The sequence below is a fragment of the Elephantulus edwardii genome, unplaced genomic scaffold (assembly GCF_000299155.1).
Source record: "Elephantulus edwardii isolate Elephantulus edwardi_28Jun2011 unplaced genomic scaffold, EleEdw1.0 scaffold00100, whole genome shotgun sequence".
Classification (NCBI taxonomy): domain Eukaryota; kingdom Metazoa; phylum Chordata; class Mammalia; order Macroscelidea; family Macroscelididae; genus Elephantulus; species Elephantulus edwardii.
In genome coordinates, this window is record NW_006399850.1 from 1,692,711 (window position 1) to 1,710,197 (window position 17,487).

General features: G+C 33.7%; 1 protein-coding gene across 1 annotated transcript in view; it reads left to right on the forward strand.

Annotated features, from left to right (window-relative positions):
- BRMS1L (breast cancer metastasis-suppressor 1-like) overlaps positions 1–17,487 on the forward strand; it is a 61,630-nt gene that overhangs the window by 31,422 nt on the left and 12,721 nt on the right. Inside the window, exons 3-6 of the mRNA XM_006891559.1 lie at positions 4,072–4,199; positions 6,421–6,500; positions 11,772–11,868; positions 14,305–14,388. Of these exons, the coding sequence (XP_006891621.1) occupies positions 4,072–4,199; positions 6,421–6,500; positions 11,772–11,868; positions 14,305–14,388 (389 nt within the window). The remainder of the gene's footprint in view (positions 1–4,071; positions 4,200–6,420; positions 6,501–11,771; positions 11,869–14,304; positions 14,389–17,487) is intronic.

Below are 17,487 nucleotides of genomic sequence, written 5' to 3' on the forward strand. Positions count from 1 at the left end.
CTTAGAAGGTCCCATTCATCTATTTTATCTTCTCCTGGTTGTAAATTTTTCAGAATACTGGGAAGACTCTTTATGTTGTGGATTAGGACTACTAAAGTTTTTCCAAGCTTTTCTTGAACGAAGTTTACAGTCCTTGGTTTTAGTCCTAGGTCTATGATCCACCTTGAGTTGGTTTTTGTATATGGAGTGAGGAGGGGATCCTTGTTTAATTCTTCTGCAGATAGTTTTCCAATTTTGCCAACACCATTTGTTAAAAAGGCGAGACAGATATGTTTATTGTGTGAATCTTTCTAGTCACACCGTATCTGGTCATGGGTTTCATTGATGTAAGAGATTAATGATAGATGTCTCATGGTAGTGTAATAAATTGACATAAGCAATCCAGGATCTATAATGAGTCAATATTGATAAAAATCTGGCTTTGAAAACTTGATAATTTTTTTTTTCAATATTTTCATCACTAATATAAATAAGACTGCTGTGGATTCCTGAAGAATCCATTGTTTGGACAGCCTGTGGAGATCATCCAGATTGATGCTGGAAAAGAGGAAGCAAGTTTATATTTTTACAATTTATGAGTCATGCAACTAATTAAGATTTGACTATTTGGCCTATTATCTTTCTCTAATTTATATTTAACCATTAACATATCTTTTCATGTTGTGTATGGTTGAGTTGGAACTGACCCATAGCTGGCCCTCCAGTGGGTTTCCTGAGGCAGTTTAAGTGCGCAGGAGGAGAGTGCCCATCCTGCTCCCACAGAGAAGTTTGGTAGATTCAAACTGCATACTTTTGGGATTGAAGTGTAGCCTTTTACCACTACCACTAACTTTAGACCACCTAGCATAGTCTGATTCATCTAAAAATTAAACTGGCACTTATAGCCAGTACATCTTGTGCCTGCATTTTCTATAAACTTCTTTGTTATTTAGAGCATTTTAATGCAGCTTAAGAATACTTGGGTTGTATTTTTGGTGGGTTTTTTTTTCTTTCTCGTTTTTAGTATTCTTGTCCTTGCATTTGTGTAGTTTACTTTTGGATTTATATATACTTGACCTTATAGTGTCACATTATTTGCATAGTATTAAGCCTTAGCCAACTTTTAGAATATTAATTGGAAGACATGACTATATTTACTAATTAATATGTGAAACCCTTATATATGAATATTCAGACCTTGTAAAGCTTCATAAGTTCTAAAATATGAATGAAAGGGCTCAGTTATAAAAATTTAATTATAAGTAGGTGATATCCCTCCCCACATAAAATAGTTTCAAGTAATAGCCTAATAGAATAAAAGAAAATGAAAAGAAGGTCCCTTAAGGATTTGAAATTCTTCTCTTGCATAAGCTTAACACTATCTTCTCCTATTCAGGAAATTTATAGTCATTTTTAGAAGCTTACTTCTTAACTTAAAAACCAGGCAAACCAATTAAGACATAAATCAAGAAAGTAGAACAAAACCTGGTCAAAGAGAATGAAGATCCAAAGATCTAACCGGTCAGAATGTTTTGGAACCCCATATTTTCTTGGACTGAGATGGCATATAGAAGTCCTGTTCTTGCCACCAACTCTCTTGCAAACCTTTCTGTTCCCAAGGACCTTTTCAAACATCAGCAGCCTCTGCTCCTACCTCTATTTCACTCCCTCTAGCACATCACAGGTTGAGCTCCTGGAAAAGTTTGTCCTGACTATTTGGCTATTAAAGTGCATTTTATGGTTGTTCAAGAAATGATAGTTATTGTAAAGCTCTTGTAAACAAACAATTATAATATCTATCTATCTATCAATCATCATTTATCTATTGTATATATCTCTTATATATAAGAGAACTTTCCAACTGGTCAGTCATGCCTAACCTGGTGTATCTTGGGGCTGGCATATGCCTAGATTTTTGCTTACTCATGACTTCCTATAAGCATCAGAAGTCCCCTTACTAGCTTCATTCATCATCTTTAATAATAAGAATAATAAAAATAGGCCTGTAATTACTACTTGATAATATTTTTTTCTTCAAGGATTTGATCTTTGTCCCAGGTCTATATTTTTCTTATTTTTTCAATATTGCCCTGATCGTTTTATTTTATCCTATTAAAAGGTGTCTCTCAGGGAGCTCTGGTGGCCTAGTGATAAGCTGCACTGCAGTCCTAGAGGTACAAGGTTCAAATCTAGCTGATGCTCTGCTGGAGGAGAGGCAATCTCGTCCTGTACCAGTCAGATCTGATTTGACTGTACACACACACACACACACACACACACACACACAGAGAGAGAGAAATAATAAAATAAAATAAAAAAAGGTGTCTCTCTCTCTGCAAGCTGTCTCAAATTCTCAGGAGATAGAATAATAATATAATTATCTTGCTTTTCTTATTCTAGCATAAAAGAGTACTGTAGCACGCTCTTCTTCAGATAGAAAATCCACTATTTACAGTTTTTTATAGTGGTGGAAGGGGAATCCTTCCACCTCTTTAAAAAAGATAAGAGAAATTAAAAAAAAAAGATAAGAGACATTTACAAATTTCCATGCATTTTAACATTCAACATTCAACAAATATGAATTGAACATCTAGTCTGTGAACTTAAACTTAGCTTTAGAGGAATTAGTAATTAAATCCCAAGGTTCTAAAAATTACAGTGATTTTGAGGATCCTAGGTGGCACGGTGGTTGCACAGTAAGCTGCTACCGAAGGATCAGTATTTCAAACTCATCAGCCATTGTGCAGGAGAAAGTTGTGGCTGTCTATTGCTGTAACAGTTATAATTTTAGCAACACTATTGGGCCCTCTAGGGTACCTGTGAGTTAGATTGCTTCAATGGTAATGGAAAATTCTTTTAAACATTTACTTATTTGGTTATTTCTAATTTGTATAACCTCTTGAATCAATATATTGCATCACAAGAGGTCATTAACTTGTCAACATTTTGTGTAAATTTCATTTTTGTTTTAAATGCATTCATATGCTTTGTCAAATTTTTTTGCATTTCATTTAAAGTTGTGATTGATTTAAAAAAATATAGTGTTATGTTGTGCTTTTTTAAACTTCACATGTTTATCATTTAATCCTAAGTTTTAGAAAAAGTTAACCCAGATATGATAATGTATTAATTGGGAAGGGTGTACACCAGGGATGTGTCCTGTCTCCATACCTTTTCAACCTGTATGCAGAGCAGATTATCCCGGAGGCAGGGCTCTATGAGGAGATTGAGATTGTTCACAGCTTCAGTTTGCTCGGCTCCACGGTCAACACTCTTGGCACCAGCAGTCAGGAAATAAAAAAACGTATTGTGATGGGAAAGTCTGCTGTTAATGACCTCTCTAAAGTACTCAAGAGCAACGGTGTCGCTCTGGAGACTAAGGTGCACCTGATACAGGCCATGGTCTTTGCAATCACTTGTTATGCATCAGAGAGTTGGACAATGACTACGGAGGACAGAAGGAGAATTGATGCCTTTGAGCTGTGGTGCTGGAGAAGAGTATTGAATGTACCATGGACTGCCAAGAAAACAAACAGATTCTTCCTAGAGGGGGTTAAACCAAGCTACTCCTTGGAGGCAAGGATTCTGGGGATTGTCTGACATACTTTGGGCATGTTGCAAGGAGGGACAGGTCCTTGGAGAGGGACATCATGCTTGAGAGGGTGGAGGGACGGTGCAAGAGGGGAAAACCCTCTGTGAGATGGATTGATTCAGTGACTGAGGTAATCGGGATGGGTGTGTCAGAGGCAGTGCGATTGGCGCAGGATAGAGCAGGGTTTAGGGCTATTGTATATAGGGTCGCTATGAGTCGCAAACCACTCGACGGCACATAACAACAACAACAATAACAATAACATTATTTTGGCAGATAATGTAATTATTTCCTTTACTGATTTTATTTTTTTATATAACTTTTATACTGGTTTACTTAGAAAATTTGTATACATTGAAAAATCAGTATTTTTTTGTATTAACAGTTAACTAAAGAGTTATGAAGAATCATCATATAAACTTATATACTAATTATAATAATCAAGGCAAAAGTATATCTGACAGGTTAAAGTTAATATATTAATTTTTGCTTTGTTATAGGCTTTATAAAGAGCGATTAAGTCAAGTGGATGCAAAACTACAAGAAGTCATAGCTGGAAAAGCTCCAGAATATTTGGAACCACTGGCAACGTTACAAGAAAATATGCAAATTCGTACAAAGGTAGCAGGTAGGAAAGTAAACCATCTTTAACCCTTAATAGATTAAAAGTAAATGTTGTTACTGGGATTATAAATATATGTAATATTCATTAGAATATTTCACTGTCAATCAGCCTCTTGCTTTTCTCTGTTGCTTTAGAGTATCAAAAAAGAAGCCTTTCCAACTTAACACGAAATACCTAGAATTAGCACATATTTTAGAGTCAAAGTGGTTACTAATAAAGTAGCAGAAGAGGAGAGAGGAAAGGAGAATCTTTTCTTAGAATATACTGAGTTTCTATTAATGAAAATGAGATAATTGGAAAGCTTAGATGTGATGTTTATACAATAGGTTGCATTAATATTAAAAATATTGATATGTCAGATACTTTGTTATATACTTATTTAACCATGATGTAAAAAATACCTAAGCAAACTCAAATTGCATGATACTTCTACATATGAAATAATTTGAAACCATATATCCTTTCAATAGAGTTACTGTTACCTGCACAGTTTAATTCCTTGTTAGGTAAACTGAAAAGTAATTGAAATAACCAAAATTTAAATACTCTTGATATTTTTGTGCCTGTAAGAGTGATTAAGTCTTTTTTAAATGATACGATTTTATAATGTCTAATCAAGATAGAAAGCCTGGAAGCAGGAGCGGCATCCACTTCCGAAATGGCTTGCCTCCAAAAACTCTGTGTATGAACAGTGCTCAGGCCTTTCCTTCATAGGTTCGCTATGAGTCGTCTACGACTCAACGGCACCTAACAACAACAACAACAACAACAATCAAGATAGAGTAGGGAATTAGTTTTCAACCCAGGGCTTCCAACAGATTCATTCTGGTTTAGCTCTTGAAATTTGCCTTTCTCACTCAGATATACTGAATCAGAATCCATCTGGGGATCTTGTTAAAATGTATATTCTGATTCAGTGTATATGGGATCGAAAGGCAAATTCTCAGTAGGAGGTCACACGAGAGTGAACTGGTTTGAAGTTTGTATAAACTAGATAATTTAATATTAGTTTTTAAAAAAATTTAGTTAAACTTTGGTTACTCATTTATGGATATGGGTGTACTTTTTAAAATTGTGAAATTTCAGTCTTGTTTCCTGTATTTTCAAATATAATGTATCATTGATGATTTTTTAGGTCAAACTGCAAACTTTAATAAATGATGATCATGATTGATTTTCTTTTTTGGTATACTCATCAATTCTCTTAAACCTGTTGAATAATAGTTAATTGCTGATATTAGATTTTTAAAATATTTTAGTAGCAAAGCTCACTTTAATATTTTTTTTTCCTTGTTCTTAATAGTAATATAAATAAATGTAATAGCTGGTCTGCTATCACTGCACATTGGCTTAATATTCTCACAAAGTAAATACATTTCTTTGTCTCTTTGACTCTTTTTCTTTTTAAACTTAATAGGTGTTCAGGAAATATTACCTGAATAAATTAGTCCATTTTCAACTTGATGGCTTCTTTTACTTTTTTACTTTATAGAGTAATATGTGTGAGTGTGTTGTTAATAGTACAGCTCCAGGTAAAAATCTGTCCCTTGCCTTTTAGTTAACTCTGAGAAATAATTATATTTCTAGAGCCCATTTAGCACAGAGTAATATACACATCTGGAACCCTTTGTCATCTTGATGGTGGCATATTTCCATGGCTAAGATACCTATTTTATACTATTACCTTGTCCCCCCTAAAGTTAAACTCTCTTGGTTATCCATTCTTTAGATAATGCCCTGCCAGAAGCACTTCTGACATCATAAATTTTGCTATGTGGGGTTATACTTTTAATCCTCCTGGAAGCTCTAGATTCTGAAAATAAATAATAGTTTAAAAACAGTGATTTTGATGGAATGTTGTATCTGGTTTTACTTTGTAATTGATGAAAATCCACAATTTATTATCACTCTGTTTTCATTAAGAGTCCTGAGATAGGAAAAGAGTTTATTTTCATTTTGATCATTTAGGAGTATTCTTTAGAAGAATAGATAAGAATGAAAATTAGCTGTATTAGTTCCTTCCTAGCTCTTCTTGATTTTCTAAGCCTTCTTTGATATATATTTTTTAAATGATCCTTTTTATTTTTAATGTTTAAAGATAGAGTCACTTGTCAAATTCCTCTTTCTTCATCTTATAAACTACATTGAGGACAGATTCTTCTAGGGAAGTGATAATGAATCCTCTTATTGCTAACATAATCAGAGTAATTGTGTTTGGTTGCAGGAATCTATAGAGAGCTCTGCTTAGAATCTGTAAAGAACAAATATGAATGTGAAATTCAAGCTTCTCGTCAGCATTGTGAGGTACTGACATTTTGCTTAACTTTTAAGCTACTTTAATCTCTTCAAGCCTTTTTTGAGTATACTAGTTAAAAAAGTGAATAAATTAAGTGAAACAAAAGTAAATAGTACTTCAATTTATCACTTGTGATTTTTAAAAAATGCAGTTGCAATGGAAACTATTGGAAAAAAGGACACAAATAGAGGGGAAAAGTGCTAAGTGATAGAATTTTCAAATTTTTGCAGCTATTACTTTAAAAAAAAACCCAACCTTGTAGTGGTAATATATCTGACATACAGAAGTTAAGATTTAGAAAATGTATATGCAGTAGTACAATTAATTTCTGACTCTTATGCCAGTTTTTACATCTTAAGGCAAGACTCCCAAATGTAAGAAAAATAGCTGTTCTTTTCTGTAAGTTCTTTTTATTTCAATAATAACAGTAAGACTGTCCTAATATTACAGCGTGATCCTAAATATATTATTGGAACAGGGCAGGTTTATAATTATTTTTAAATGGGTAAAATTAACTTTAATAATATATATTTAGCCCAATTAAAAATACGACATTTTCATTAGTTGCTATTGAGTCGGTTGCAGCCCATGGCCAATCCATGTGTGCAGGGCAGAACTACTCCACTGGGCTTTCTAGGTTGCCACTTTAAGAAGCTGATTGCCAGATCTGTCTCCAGAGCTACTTCTGGGTGAGTTCTAACCACCAACCTTTAGATTATCAGCCTAGTACTTAAGCAGTTTGAGCTATGTAGGTACTCTAAGATAATATTTTTAGGCCCTGTTGAGTTGATTCTGACTTTGGCTGCAACAGAGCAAAACACTGCTTGTTCTTCTGTCATAAAATAGTTGCTATGTTTAAGCCTATTGTTGGAGCCACTCAAAGATGGATTGATACAAAATGGGTGTCTCAATCCAGCTTGTGGAAGATATTCTTTTTTACTTTACCAAACAATGTCTTCTCCAGGGTCTGATCCCTCCTGACAACATGTCCAAAGGTCTTGGAATAAACTCTTAACATCTCACATGGGATGAAGTACTACTAAGGAACGTTCTGGCTGTGCTACTTCTAAGATAGATTTATTTGTTCTTCTGGCAGTCTATAGCATATTCCATATTCTTCACCAATGCCATAATTCAAAGGCATCAGTTCTTTGGTCTTTTGTATTCCTTGTCCATCTTTAGCATGTTTATGAGGTGACTGAAAATATTAAGGTTATGCACAGGAGCCCTGGTGGATGTAGTAGGGTGTTTGCTACTAACTGAAAGGCCAAAAGCAGCTTAAACCCACTGACCATTCTGTGGTAGAAATATGGGGCAGTTGCCCTTTGTTAAAATTTATAGCCTCAAAAACCTGATGGAGGGTCTCTGTCAGAATCCATTGGAAGAAAGTGGGTTTTGGATTCTTTTTTGGGCCATAAGCAATTTCATTTTCAAAGTGACCTCTTTCTCAATTTGAATGCTTAAAATAGGTCTTTCTGAAACAGATTTGCTTAAATGCAATATGATATTTGAGTTATTAACTGCTGCTTCCATGGGTGATGATTGTGAATCCAAGTAAAATGAAATCCTTGACAACTTCAGTATTTTCTGCATTTATCAAGATGTTGCTTATTGGTTCAGTTGTGAAAATTTTTGTTTTCTTTATGTGAAAGTATAATCCACACTGAAGACTGTTCTTTGAATTTTTATCATTTAAGTGCTTCAAATCTTCTTTGCTTCTGCACTCAGTGTTGTGATATCTCATATTGTAGTTTGTTAATGATGCCATTTTCTTCTTATAGTTAAACTTAGCTTTTGTGTTCTGCATTCAGAGTGAATAAATAAAATTAAAAGATACAACACTGGCACACTTCTTTCCTGATTTAAAACTGCATGGTATCCATTAGTTCTCTTCAATCATTAGTTCTTTTGGTCTGTATGTCAGTCTTACATGATTACAGTGAATATTCTGGAATTCCATTTTTTTCCAATGCTATTCATAATTTGTTAAGATCCACACAGTCATATGCTCTGACATATTTAATAAAACACAAGGAAACATTTTTCTGAAATTCTCTACTTTCAACCAAAATCTGTCGTCTTTGGGGATATTCTGATTTTAAAAGTTTAGCTATACTTTTTATAAAAAATCTGTGATATTTTATCTGGAATATGTTTCTAAGTAGATTGGGAGACTTCTTGTTTATACAGTTTCTTTCTTAAGCTACCTAGTTTATTTAGACATAAATGAAAGACAATATATTATCTTCTATTTTTTCCTTAGAAAAAGTTATATCTACTTTCTTTTTCTTCCATCATTTTGAAAGTCCTAGTCTATGAGATTCTTAATGTTTATGTGAATTTCTTCTAGTTTAATTGTAGTGTGATGTTTTTAAAAATTTTAACATATAATTAATCATAAAATATGGTTAGCTATATGATTAAAGATATTCATGATTATAGGTATTTAAAGGGCACTCGAGGCAAAGACAATAGAGAAAAGGTGAAAGAAAACCTATATTTAACCTTTTCCTTGACTGAATTAATTTCTACTTTGAAGTTGTTGTTGCTACCACTGTTTTCAGTGATGAGAGGCATGCTGAAATTAAAGAAAAAAATTTACATAATGGATTTTGTGACACATACATTTTAAATGGACTCTAGGAGTAGAATTGGTGGGATAAGTCCCTATCCTTAGATTCACACAGTAGTAACAACTATTACCAGTAGGTTAATAGCTTCCTAAGAAACCTGGTAAAGGGAAAATGTTTTGATAAAAATAAATAAATAAATGGGTTCATAAAAAATAATAGTGTATCCCATGAGTCACAAAAGTGCTAAAGTTTTATATGTATTTTATGTTTTCTCATTTTAATCCTTATAATGACCTTTTAGAATAAGTGTTCTCTTGAATTTAAAATGAGGTGTAACTGAGATTCAGAGAGGTTAAGTAATTCACTGAGGGTCACACAACTAATGAGTCCCAGAAGCAGGATAAAAAAACCCTTTAATTGTTCTGTTCACACATGCGACTTACCACTAAATATGAGCTTAATTATTTAGCTACATTTTTATTTTATACTGGTTTGCTTACAAAGTTCATGTACATTGTTTTTCACAGCACATCTTTCCCATTTCCTTTACCCATCCCTCTATCCATAAAAATGTGCTATTTAGGGCTTTATATAACATCCTTATTTCCACATTAGATTTATATAGAAATTGGAGAGGTAATGGAAATGGAAAGAAGTACTTCACTGTACCAGTATGAAGATAAAGTTTAGGTAAGCAACAGAGAAAAGGACACAGGACCAAACAAGACATGTTCATATGAGTACGCATATGTTATGCCAAACCCACAGAGGCAGCTGAGGCCGTAGAGGTTTTGTATCAGTTGAATCACATACATGTATCACGTGTATAGAATACTGTTCTCTGATAAGCAGATTCTAAGGCAAGTGGAGATGCTTTACTTTGGTTATTTCATTTAAGGCTTACCACAGGGCAATTGGAAGAGTTGAGAAATGGTAGCAAAGCCTTAGTGAGAGACTCAAGGTTAGGATTCCTGTTCTTGAGAAGGTTGGTTCACGCTGTTTAAGACTCTTAATAGTTGATGGTTCATTTAATGAACTTGTAAAAATTCATTTGAAAAAAATACTGAGAAAATTTGAGAAATAAAAGTCTGAAGAAGGCAATTAAGTCAACCATAATCTACCAACTAGAGGTCACTATTGTTAATAAATATGTTTATGTTTATGTAATTATTTTTATACAACTGATATCATCCTGTACATATTATTTTGTATCTTAACTTTTTAAAAGCAACATTTCATGAGCACTTTGCTATTGCTATAAATGGTCTTTTTAAAATAATTTACCAAGTAATATATATCTATACTCTAAAGATCCTAGATTGATAGTGAATAATAATAGTTTTCAGCCACACCTCTACATCCTACATCTTAGGGCAGAATTTTAACTCTTTTATCAGATAATTTTGGAATTGCCTTTCTATTTCCAAGTAATAGGAGTTCAAGACAAATTGAGGGTTTTGTAATGGCACTCCTCATCCTATTCTAATTTTTTTTAAATCCTATTCTAATTTTGTAATGCCAAAGTTTTTATTGTAGCTATAAATACATGGAACCAAATATTATACTGTGTTTAAGTGTATAATCTTGAATTAATAGAGCTTTGTTTATTGCTTGTTAGTGTTTGTTTATTCTCATCACCAAAGCCTCTGACAATATATGGCCATTAATCTAGCAAGTATATTTTTTCTTAATTTGTGTTCTAAAGGAAGATCAAAAAAGGAATCCCTTTTTAGATGAGAAGGAGAGAAGTATACATTTACTATTTAGTGTTTGCTGTGCTGCTAACTCAAATGCTGCACTTCTCTGTGGTTCAAATCTGCTAGTCATTTAAAAAAGTGAAAGATGGATAGTCTTCTTTCCTGCAATTTACAGCCTTAGAAACCTGATGGAGGTCACCTATGAAATGGAACTGACTCAACAGCTGTGAGAGAGAGATTTTTATTTAAGGACTCTCTGGGAGCTCTGGTGGCTAAGTAGTAAGAAATGATGCTGCAATCCCAAATGCACACAGTTCAAATATACCAGCTGCTCTTCAGGAGAAGGATGGGTAGTTTCCTCCTGTGCTGTCAGCCTGAAGGCTTGCAGTTCAAACACACCAGCTGTTCCATTTGAGATGGATGACTGTTCTCCTGCTATGCAATTTAGTACCTCAGAAAACCCCCTGGAGAGTCAGCTATGGGTCGATTCTGATTAGACAGTTTATAACAAGAGTCTAATTTTAACTGTAATTGAATTATTTTCGTTTAATGTAAAATTTGAACTTGAAGAATTTTTCTGTATGGCTATAGGCTGATATTATTTGTGAGGTGTAAAGATCCAATTTTTTTTTATTTGAGAAAATATCCATTTTACAATGATATACTTTATAGTATGAGTTCTCCATTAGGGAAGCAGCTGAGACCTGCTTATATGTTTACAAAAGGACACAAGAGCTTGCTATGCATTTTTTTTATAAAGATTTACTTCCTTATTTATTCTGTATAAATTTAAGTATCATTAAGCATAATTGCATATAGTTAAGTCTATATTTAGAATCTGTTTTGTATTTTTTAGTTCATATCTTATATATTTGAAATTTCTTGAAAATTTTCAAATTGAACTAAAAACAGCAAAAAAGAAGGATCATATATTACTTTAAGTATTTAGTACTGTTAGCTAAGAGACTATTATTTTTTTCTCTTATGCATACAATTTTTTCTTTTTCAGAGTGAAAAGCTTTTGTTATATGATACGGTCCAGAGTGAATTAGAGGAGAAGATAAGAAGGCTTGAAGAGGACAGGCACAGCATTGATATTACCTCAGGTGAGGGGATGATGTGACTGTGATATTGAATTTGAATGACTCTGGACCTTTGATTTTACTGTATTCACTGCTGCTGAATTAGTTCCAGCTCACAGCGGTGCTCCGTAGGATTTTCAAGGCTATAAATCTACACAGTGTGAGACTGTCTTTCTCCCTTGGAGCAGCTGGTAGATTTAAACCATTGAACTTTGAGTTAGCAGCATAACTGTGACAACACACACCACCACCAGAGCTCCTTTGATTTCATATAATTTCTTTTAATACTTCAGTCATCTAACATTAATTATGGTATGCAAGTGAAGTATGCTAATGAGTTGAGGGAAAAGAAAAACCGCTAAATAATTTGATATGGTTGTGATTATTGGTTTAATTTGAACTCACATTTTAAAAAGATACTAGAAAATAGAGTCCATAAAAAGGGACAAAAAAGAGGGACAGGAACCTGCGATAAGTCACAAAAGGACAAATTTTGCATATTGCGACTATTGTAAAGTGGGTCTGACATTGGGACTCGGGGGAAACTAAGAGGGGATAAATAATGTATACTGCGTTGAAACAGATGAGGGAAAGAACTGTTTAGGAGGAATATATGATTAGGTATTATTGTCATGACAAGAGTCCAGAATGAAAGTTGCATAGTGGGGTGGACTGGGGGAGAGGAATTTTTTTTTTTTTTACTTTTCAAAGAGAAAAGCAAACTGGGGGGAGGGGTGAGGCAGGGAGGAAAGTGTGCAACAGTGAATGAATGGAAATCCGAAGTCTCTGTAAACGTTCATTAAAATAAAAAAAAAATTAAAAAATATATATAAAAGGAGAGAGCTATGTCTCTTCTCACTAAGTCTTGAAAGACTATCATGTGGTAGAAGAAATGAAATGCTTTTCTGTTTGGCTCCAGACAAGCTAGGAAAAACTAATAGAAGTTACTAAGAGGCAGATTTTTTTTAAAAAATTAGTTTGCATATAATTAATTTACATTGTGTTTTATATAATCTTTGTGTTTCATACAAGCATTTGTATACATTGTATTTTATATAATCAATCACCATTGATCAATGCCTGTTATTACCGCATCTTTTTTAAAAAACATTTCTTTTATTATTATTATTATGTGTGTGTGTGTGTGTGTGTGTGTGTGTACTGTCAAATCAGATCTGACTGGTACAGGAGGAGATTGTCCCTCCTTCTTCAACAGAGCATCTGATGGATTTGAACCGCAATCTGGGATTGTAGTTGCAGCTCCTTGCCACTAGGCCACCAGAGCTCCCCTTATTATTATTATTTTTTATGTGTGTACCATCAAATCCGATCTGACTGGTACAGGAGGAGATTGTCCCTCCTTCTTCAACAGAGCATCTGGTGGATTTGAACCGCACACCTCTGGGATTACAAGGGATTGTATACTTCATCTTTTAAGTCCCCATTGAATCTTTTCCGACCATTCACAAGCATCCACCATCCACTCACAAAACTTTGATATCCTAGTAATTTCTACCCTTCCCCCTTTTCTACCACCTTCTCCCTCTCCCTTTTGCCTTCTGGATGTATACACATCTTACTAGTTGTCCTTCTGTTTTTACAATAATGTCCTTATGCAGTGTTTGTCCTTTTGAGTCTGAGTTAGTTCACTTAGCATAATGCTCTCTAGACTCTTCCATGTTTGTATTTTATGAAACCATTGTTCTTTAGTGCTGCATAGCATTCCATCATGTGAATGTACCACAATTTCTCAATCCTTTTGTTTGTTGATGAGCATTTGGACTGTTATTTCCATTTTCTCCTTATTGTGGATAATACTGCTATTAACGTAGGTGTACACATCTATCAGAAGAAGGTAGATTTTTTTTTATCTCACAAAAAGGAAAATAAACACTTTTAATAGTTAGATCAGCCTAATGTGATAATTACATTTTCAGGGATTGTGTGAGAAAGTTTCCTGTATTTATGGAAAGGTTTACTAGGGTATCCTATAGTCTGAATAGGTCTTACTTTATCTGTCCTAAATTTTGTCTCTGGTGTAGAGTAGGTATAGTGGAGTCAGATAAGTTCAACTCTGACACTAGTGTGCCATTACTTACTAGTTGGTTTGCTCATCTATAAAGTGCAAGTAATGAGAATGCTGACCTCATAGGTAGCTTTGAGGATTAGGTGAAACAGCTGCACGTAGTCTATTCTTGCCAAAGCATGACATATATCCATCAGGTGTTAGTCATTATGCTGACTGAAGAGCAAGGTGATGTTTGCTTTATCAAAGAGAGAGGAAAATTCATATGCATATAACTCCCCATAAAATGATATATGATCTTATGCATAATAGACATAGCAAGTAATGAAGTTTTATGCAAAAATAAATAGTAACCATGAAATTATTTAGTTCTTTTTTTTGTCCCTTTCATCTCTAGAAATCAGCTAATACTTAATGTTTCATTTACTTGCCAGAGCTATGGAATGATGAACTTCAGTCAAGAAAAAAGAGGAAGGATCCTTTCAGTCCTGACAAAAAGAAGCCAGTTGTTGTATCAGATATCCTTTTCTAAGTTTCCTGCAGTTTTTTTCTTTCTTACTTTGGAAGGAGGGCATTTATGTAATTTTTCACATTGTGTGTACATTTTAACTTTAGTACATGTTGAGTTTACTTACAGAACTGTGTAATAAGCAAAAAATGACTTTTAAAATTAACATCAGACCTACTATATGCAATAAGATTTATATAAAGTGTAGGCAGAGTGGAAGGAATAGATATTTAGTCACAATATTAACTTTGAAGATCATTGCGAATTTTCAGATCACAAGGGCTTTGATGTGAAAGAACTGTTTCATATATAGCATGGCTATTTATTCTTCATGTATCCTAATATATATATATATATTAGGATATATTTAATGCCTTTGAAATTACAGAGTCTTTAAATTAATGTGCATACTCAATCTTGGAGTTCTGTGCTGATGTCTCTTGTGCTTGCCATTTTTTCTCTCCACCTCAAAGTAGTAACTAGGTTGGTGATACGTCTTTCAGTCAGTGGTGTCATAGAATTAAGGGGTGATGGCATCTGAAGAATTGAAGTGTATAGATGTTGGCAATATGGGTTGTTGGTTTTTCCCCTACAAAACACATTTACAGCATGCAGTTTAACATAAAATTATATGGTGTCTTCCCCCAAATCAATTATATTTTGAAAGTTACTGCCAGCACTGAAAATGAACCGGTCACTCATGAATAGTTCACTCAGACTTCTGTCATCTCATGTCAAACTGAGTGATGCACAGTAGTTAGTACTCTTAAGTTAGACAAATAATTTAATTGACCACCATGAATAGATAGTACTCTTTATTTAATTGAGTTTCTCTTCTGAATCAATACCACTGCAGAAGGATTTAAATATACCTAGTCAAAAGAAGGTTATTGTAAATTGAAGTGTCAGTGTTCTATAGGATCAGAAATTTTCATTTACAAGTGTAAATGCTCTTTTCTAATGACAAAAAGATTTTCCATGAAAATGAATGTATGAAATTCCTGATCTACTTTGTGAAAGATAAGAAATTATAAATAGAAAAGAGCCATTAAGATATATTTAAAAAACAAAAAAAAAACTAATGTGAACCACATGTTAATTACAATTTATTGTTTGTTACACAGCACCAATACCCATGACATACTACTTACAGGAACGAAACTACTGTATTTAGATAAAAGAGGAGGAGGAACTCTGCATCATTTATTAATACTGTCAAAGAAGCAAGCTTATATTTGAAAACAAAATACAAATGTCTCTGTGAATGCAGCCAAATGCTTTTTCCATTTAGAAAATTGAGTAAGCTGTAGCATTTTTTTTCTTCATTAACACGTTGCCGCACGCTTTTTAAATTGATGACCGTGCTTAGAAACACATTTGCCGTCATTTGCGGCAGCGTGTTAGCTACATTTCTTCATCTTTGCTATCCCAAGGTTTCATCTCAGTTTTTGGAGTGTTTCTTTTGATCCATCCTAAAAGCAACACAGTCATTTTAAAGGCCGCAGAATATCACAGCAAGAATTTTTTACTATTAAAAAAAATTATGTTTTAAATAAAAATGTTTCTAAAAGTTACGGAAATATAAAAATAAGCCAGTTAGGATCTGAGTCTTCTTACTATGGCTCCAAATTAAATAGTACAAATATCTGTGTATAAAACTTTTTCAAAATGTTAATCCTGTCAGTCATATTTTAACACAGAACTTCCCAAGCTTCTGTACTGACTGAAAAACCTTGTATTCCCATATTCTCTTTTTTCAGTTAAAATAATTGCAGTTACCCCCACTGATGAAGCAAATATTGCAGTCTTTTTTCTCTGTTATTTTTATAACTTCATAAAATAAACTGTTGACTTAATCACTAGGGAAAAAGTAGCAAATCAGGTATACGCTTAGTGCTAATTACAAAATTATGTGTTGTAGTAGCCAACAAATTAATTTACTTAATAAGGCTAGTGACTTTAACAGTTCACCAAATCTTGCCTAAGTAAATAAATTTTATGACTTAGTGGAACAGTTTAAGAGCACACCAGGGAGTTCAAACCAAACTTTGCCCACTCATCTTTAAATTTACCATATTTTCCCTCAAATTCCATTGGCTAAAAATTTAGATCAATCAATGCAATACTAGCAGAATGCTTAATTCTATCTTGATTCATTTCAATTTATTAAAGATGATATGAATATTTTTCCAATGAATATATATCAGCTGCCAGTCTTAACAGAATGATGCAGGATCTTTTCATTCTATCAAGTTATATAAAATATGGAAATAGGAAAAAGAGAAATACAATTCTCAAACTCTTTTTTCCATTAAATATTGGAAAACATAATTCAGTATTAAATTGGCAACAGGAATTTCATGAGATAACAAGTAAACTTGTTCAGTCTCAAAATGCCTCGTTAGGCAGTTTTGGGTTTTTTTTATAGGTTATCTGTCCTTTATTTAACAGATTAAAAACAGTGTATATAAAGAACAAAACCAAGTTTCTACCCTTCAGAAATCATTACTCTTATAGAGAAACTATAGGAAAGTAGTTAGGGTACAGTGTGATACAATTCTACAAACTTTAATGCAACAACAGATCTAGACATCAATGACTTCTGAAGTGTTATGTGAGAGGTTGATGTGAAGCATTATAATGGATGGTTTATTATAATAGATGGCTGAGATTCCCTGAAAAACACTCATTGCCATGGAGTCAGTGCAGACTCAAAGCTGATCCTCTACTGGGCCTTGGATGTTGTTGTTAGATGCCATCAAGTCAAGTATGGTTACAGTGACCCTATGAACAACAACAATATGAGCCCTGCCATCGTCACCATCTCTGACGTACTTGGTCCATTCCTGCAGTCATGGTGTCAATCCATCTGGTTGAGAGTCTTCCTCTTTTTCACCTTTCCCCACGTTTCCAAGTATGATGTCCTTTTTTTAAAGACTAGCTTCTCCTAAGACCAAAATGGATGTCAGAAGAAACTCTGAAGATTGCACTGGAGCGTACAGAAGCCAAAGCACAAGGAAGAATTCAAGAAACTAAAGAGCTGAACAGAAGATTCCAAAAGGCTGCTCGGAATGACAAAGCAAAATACTACAATGAAATTTGCGAGGAG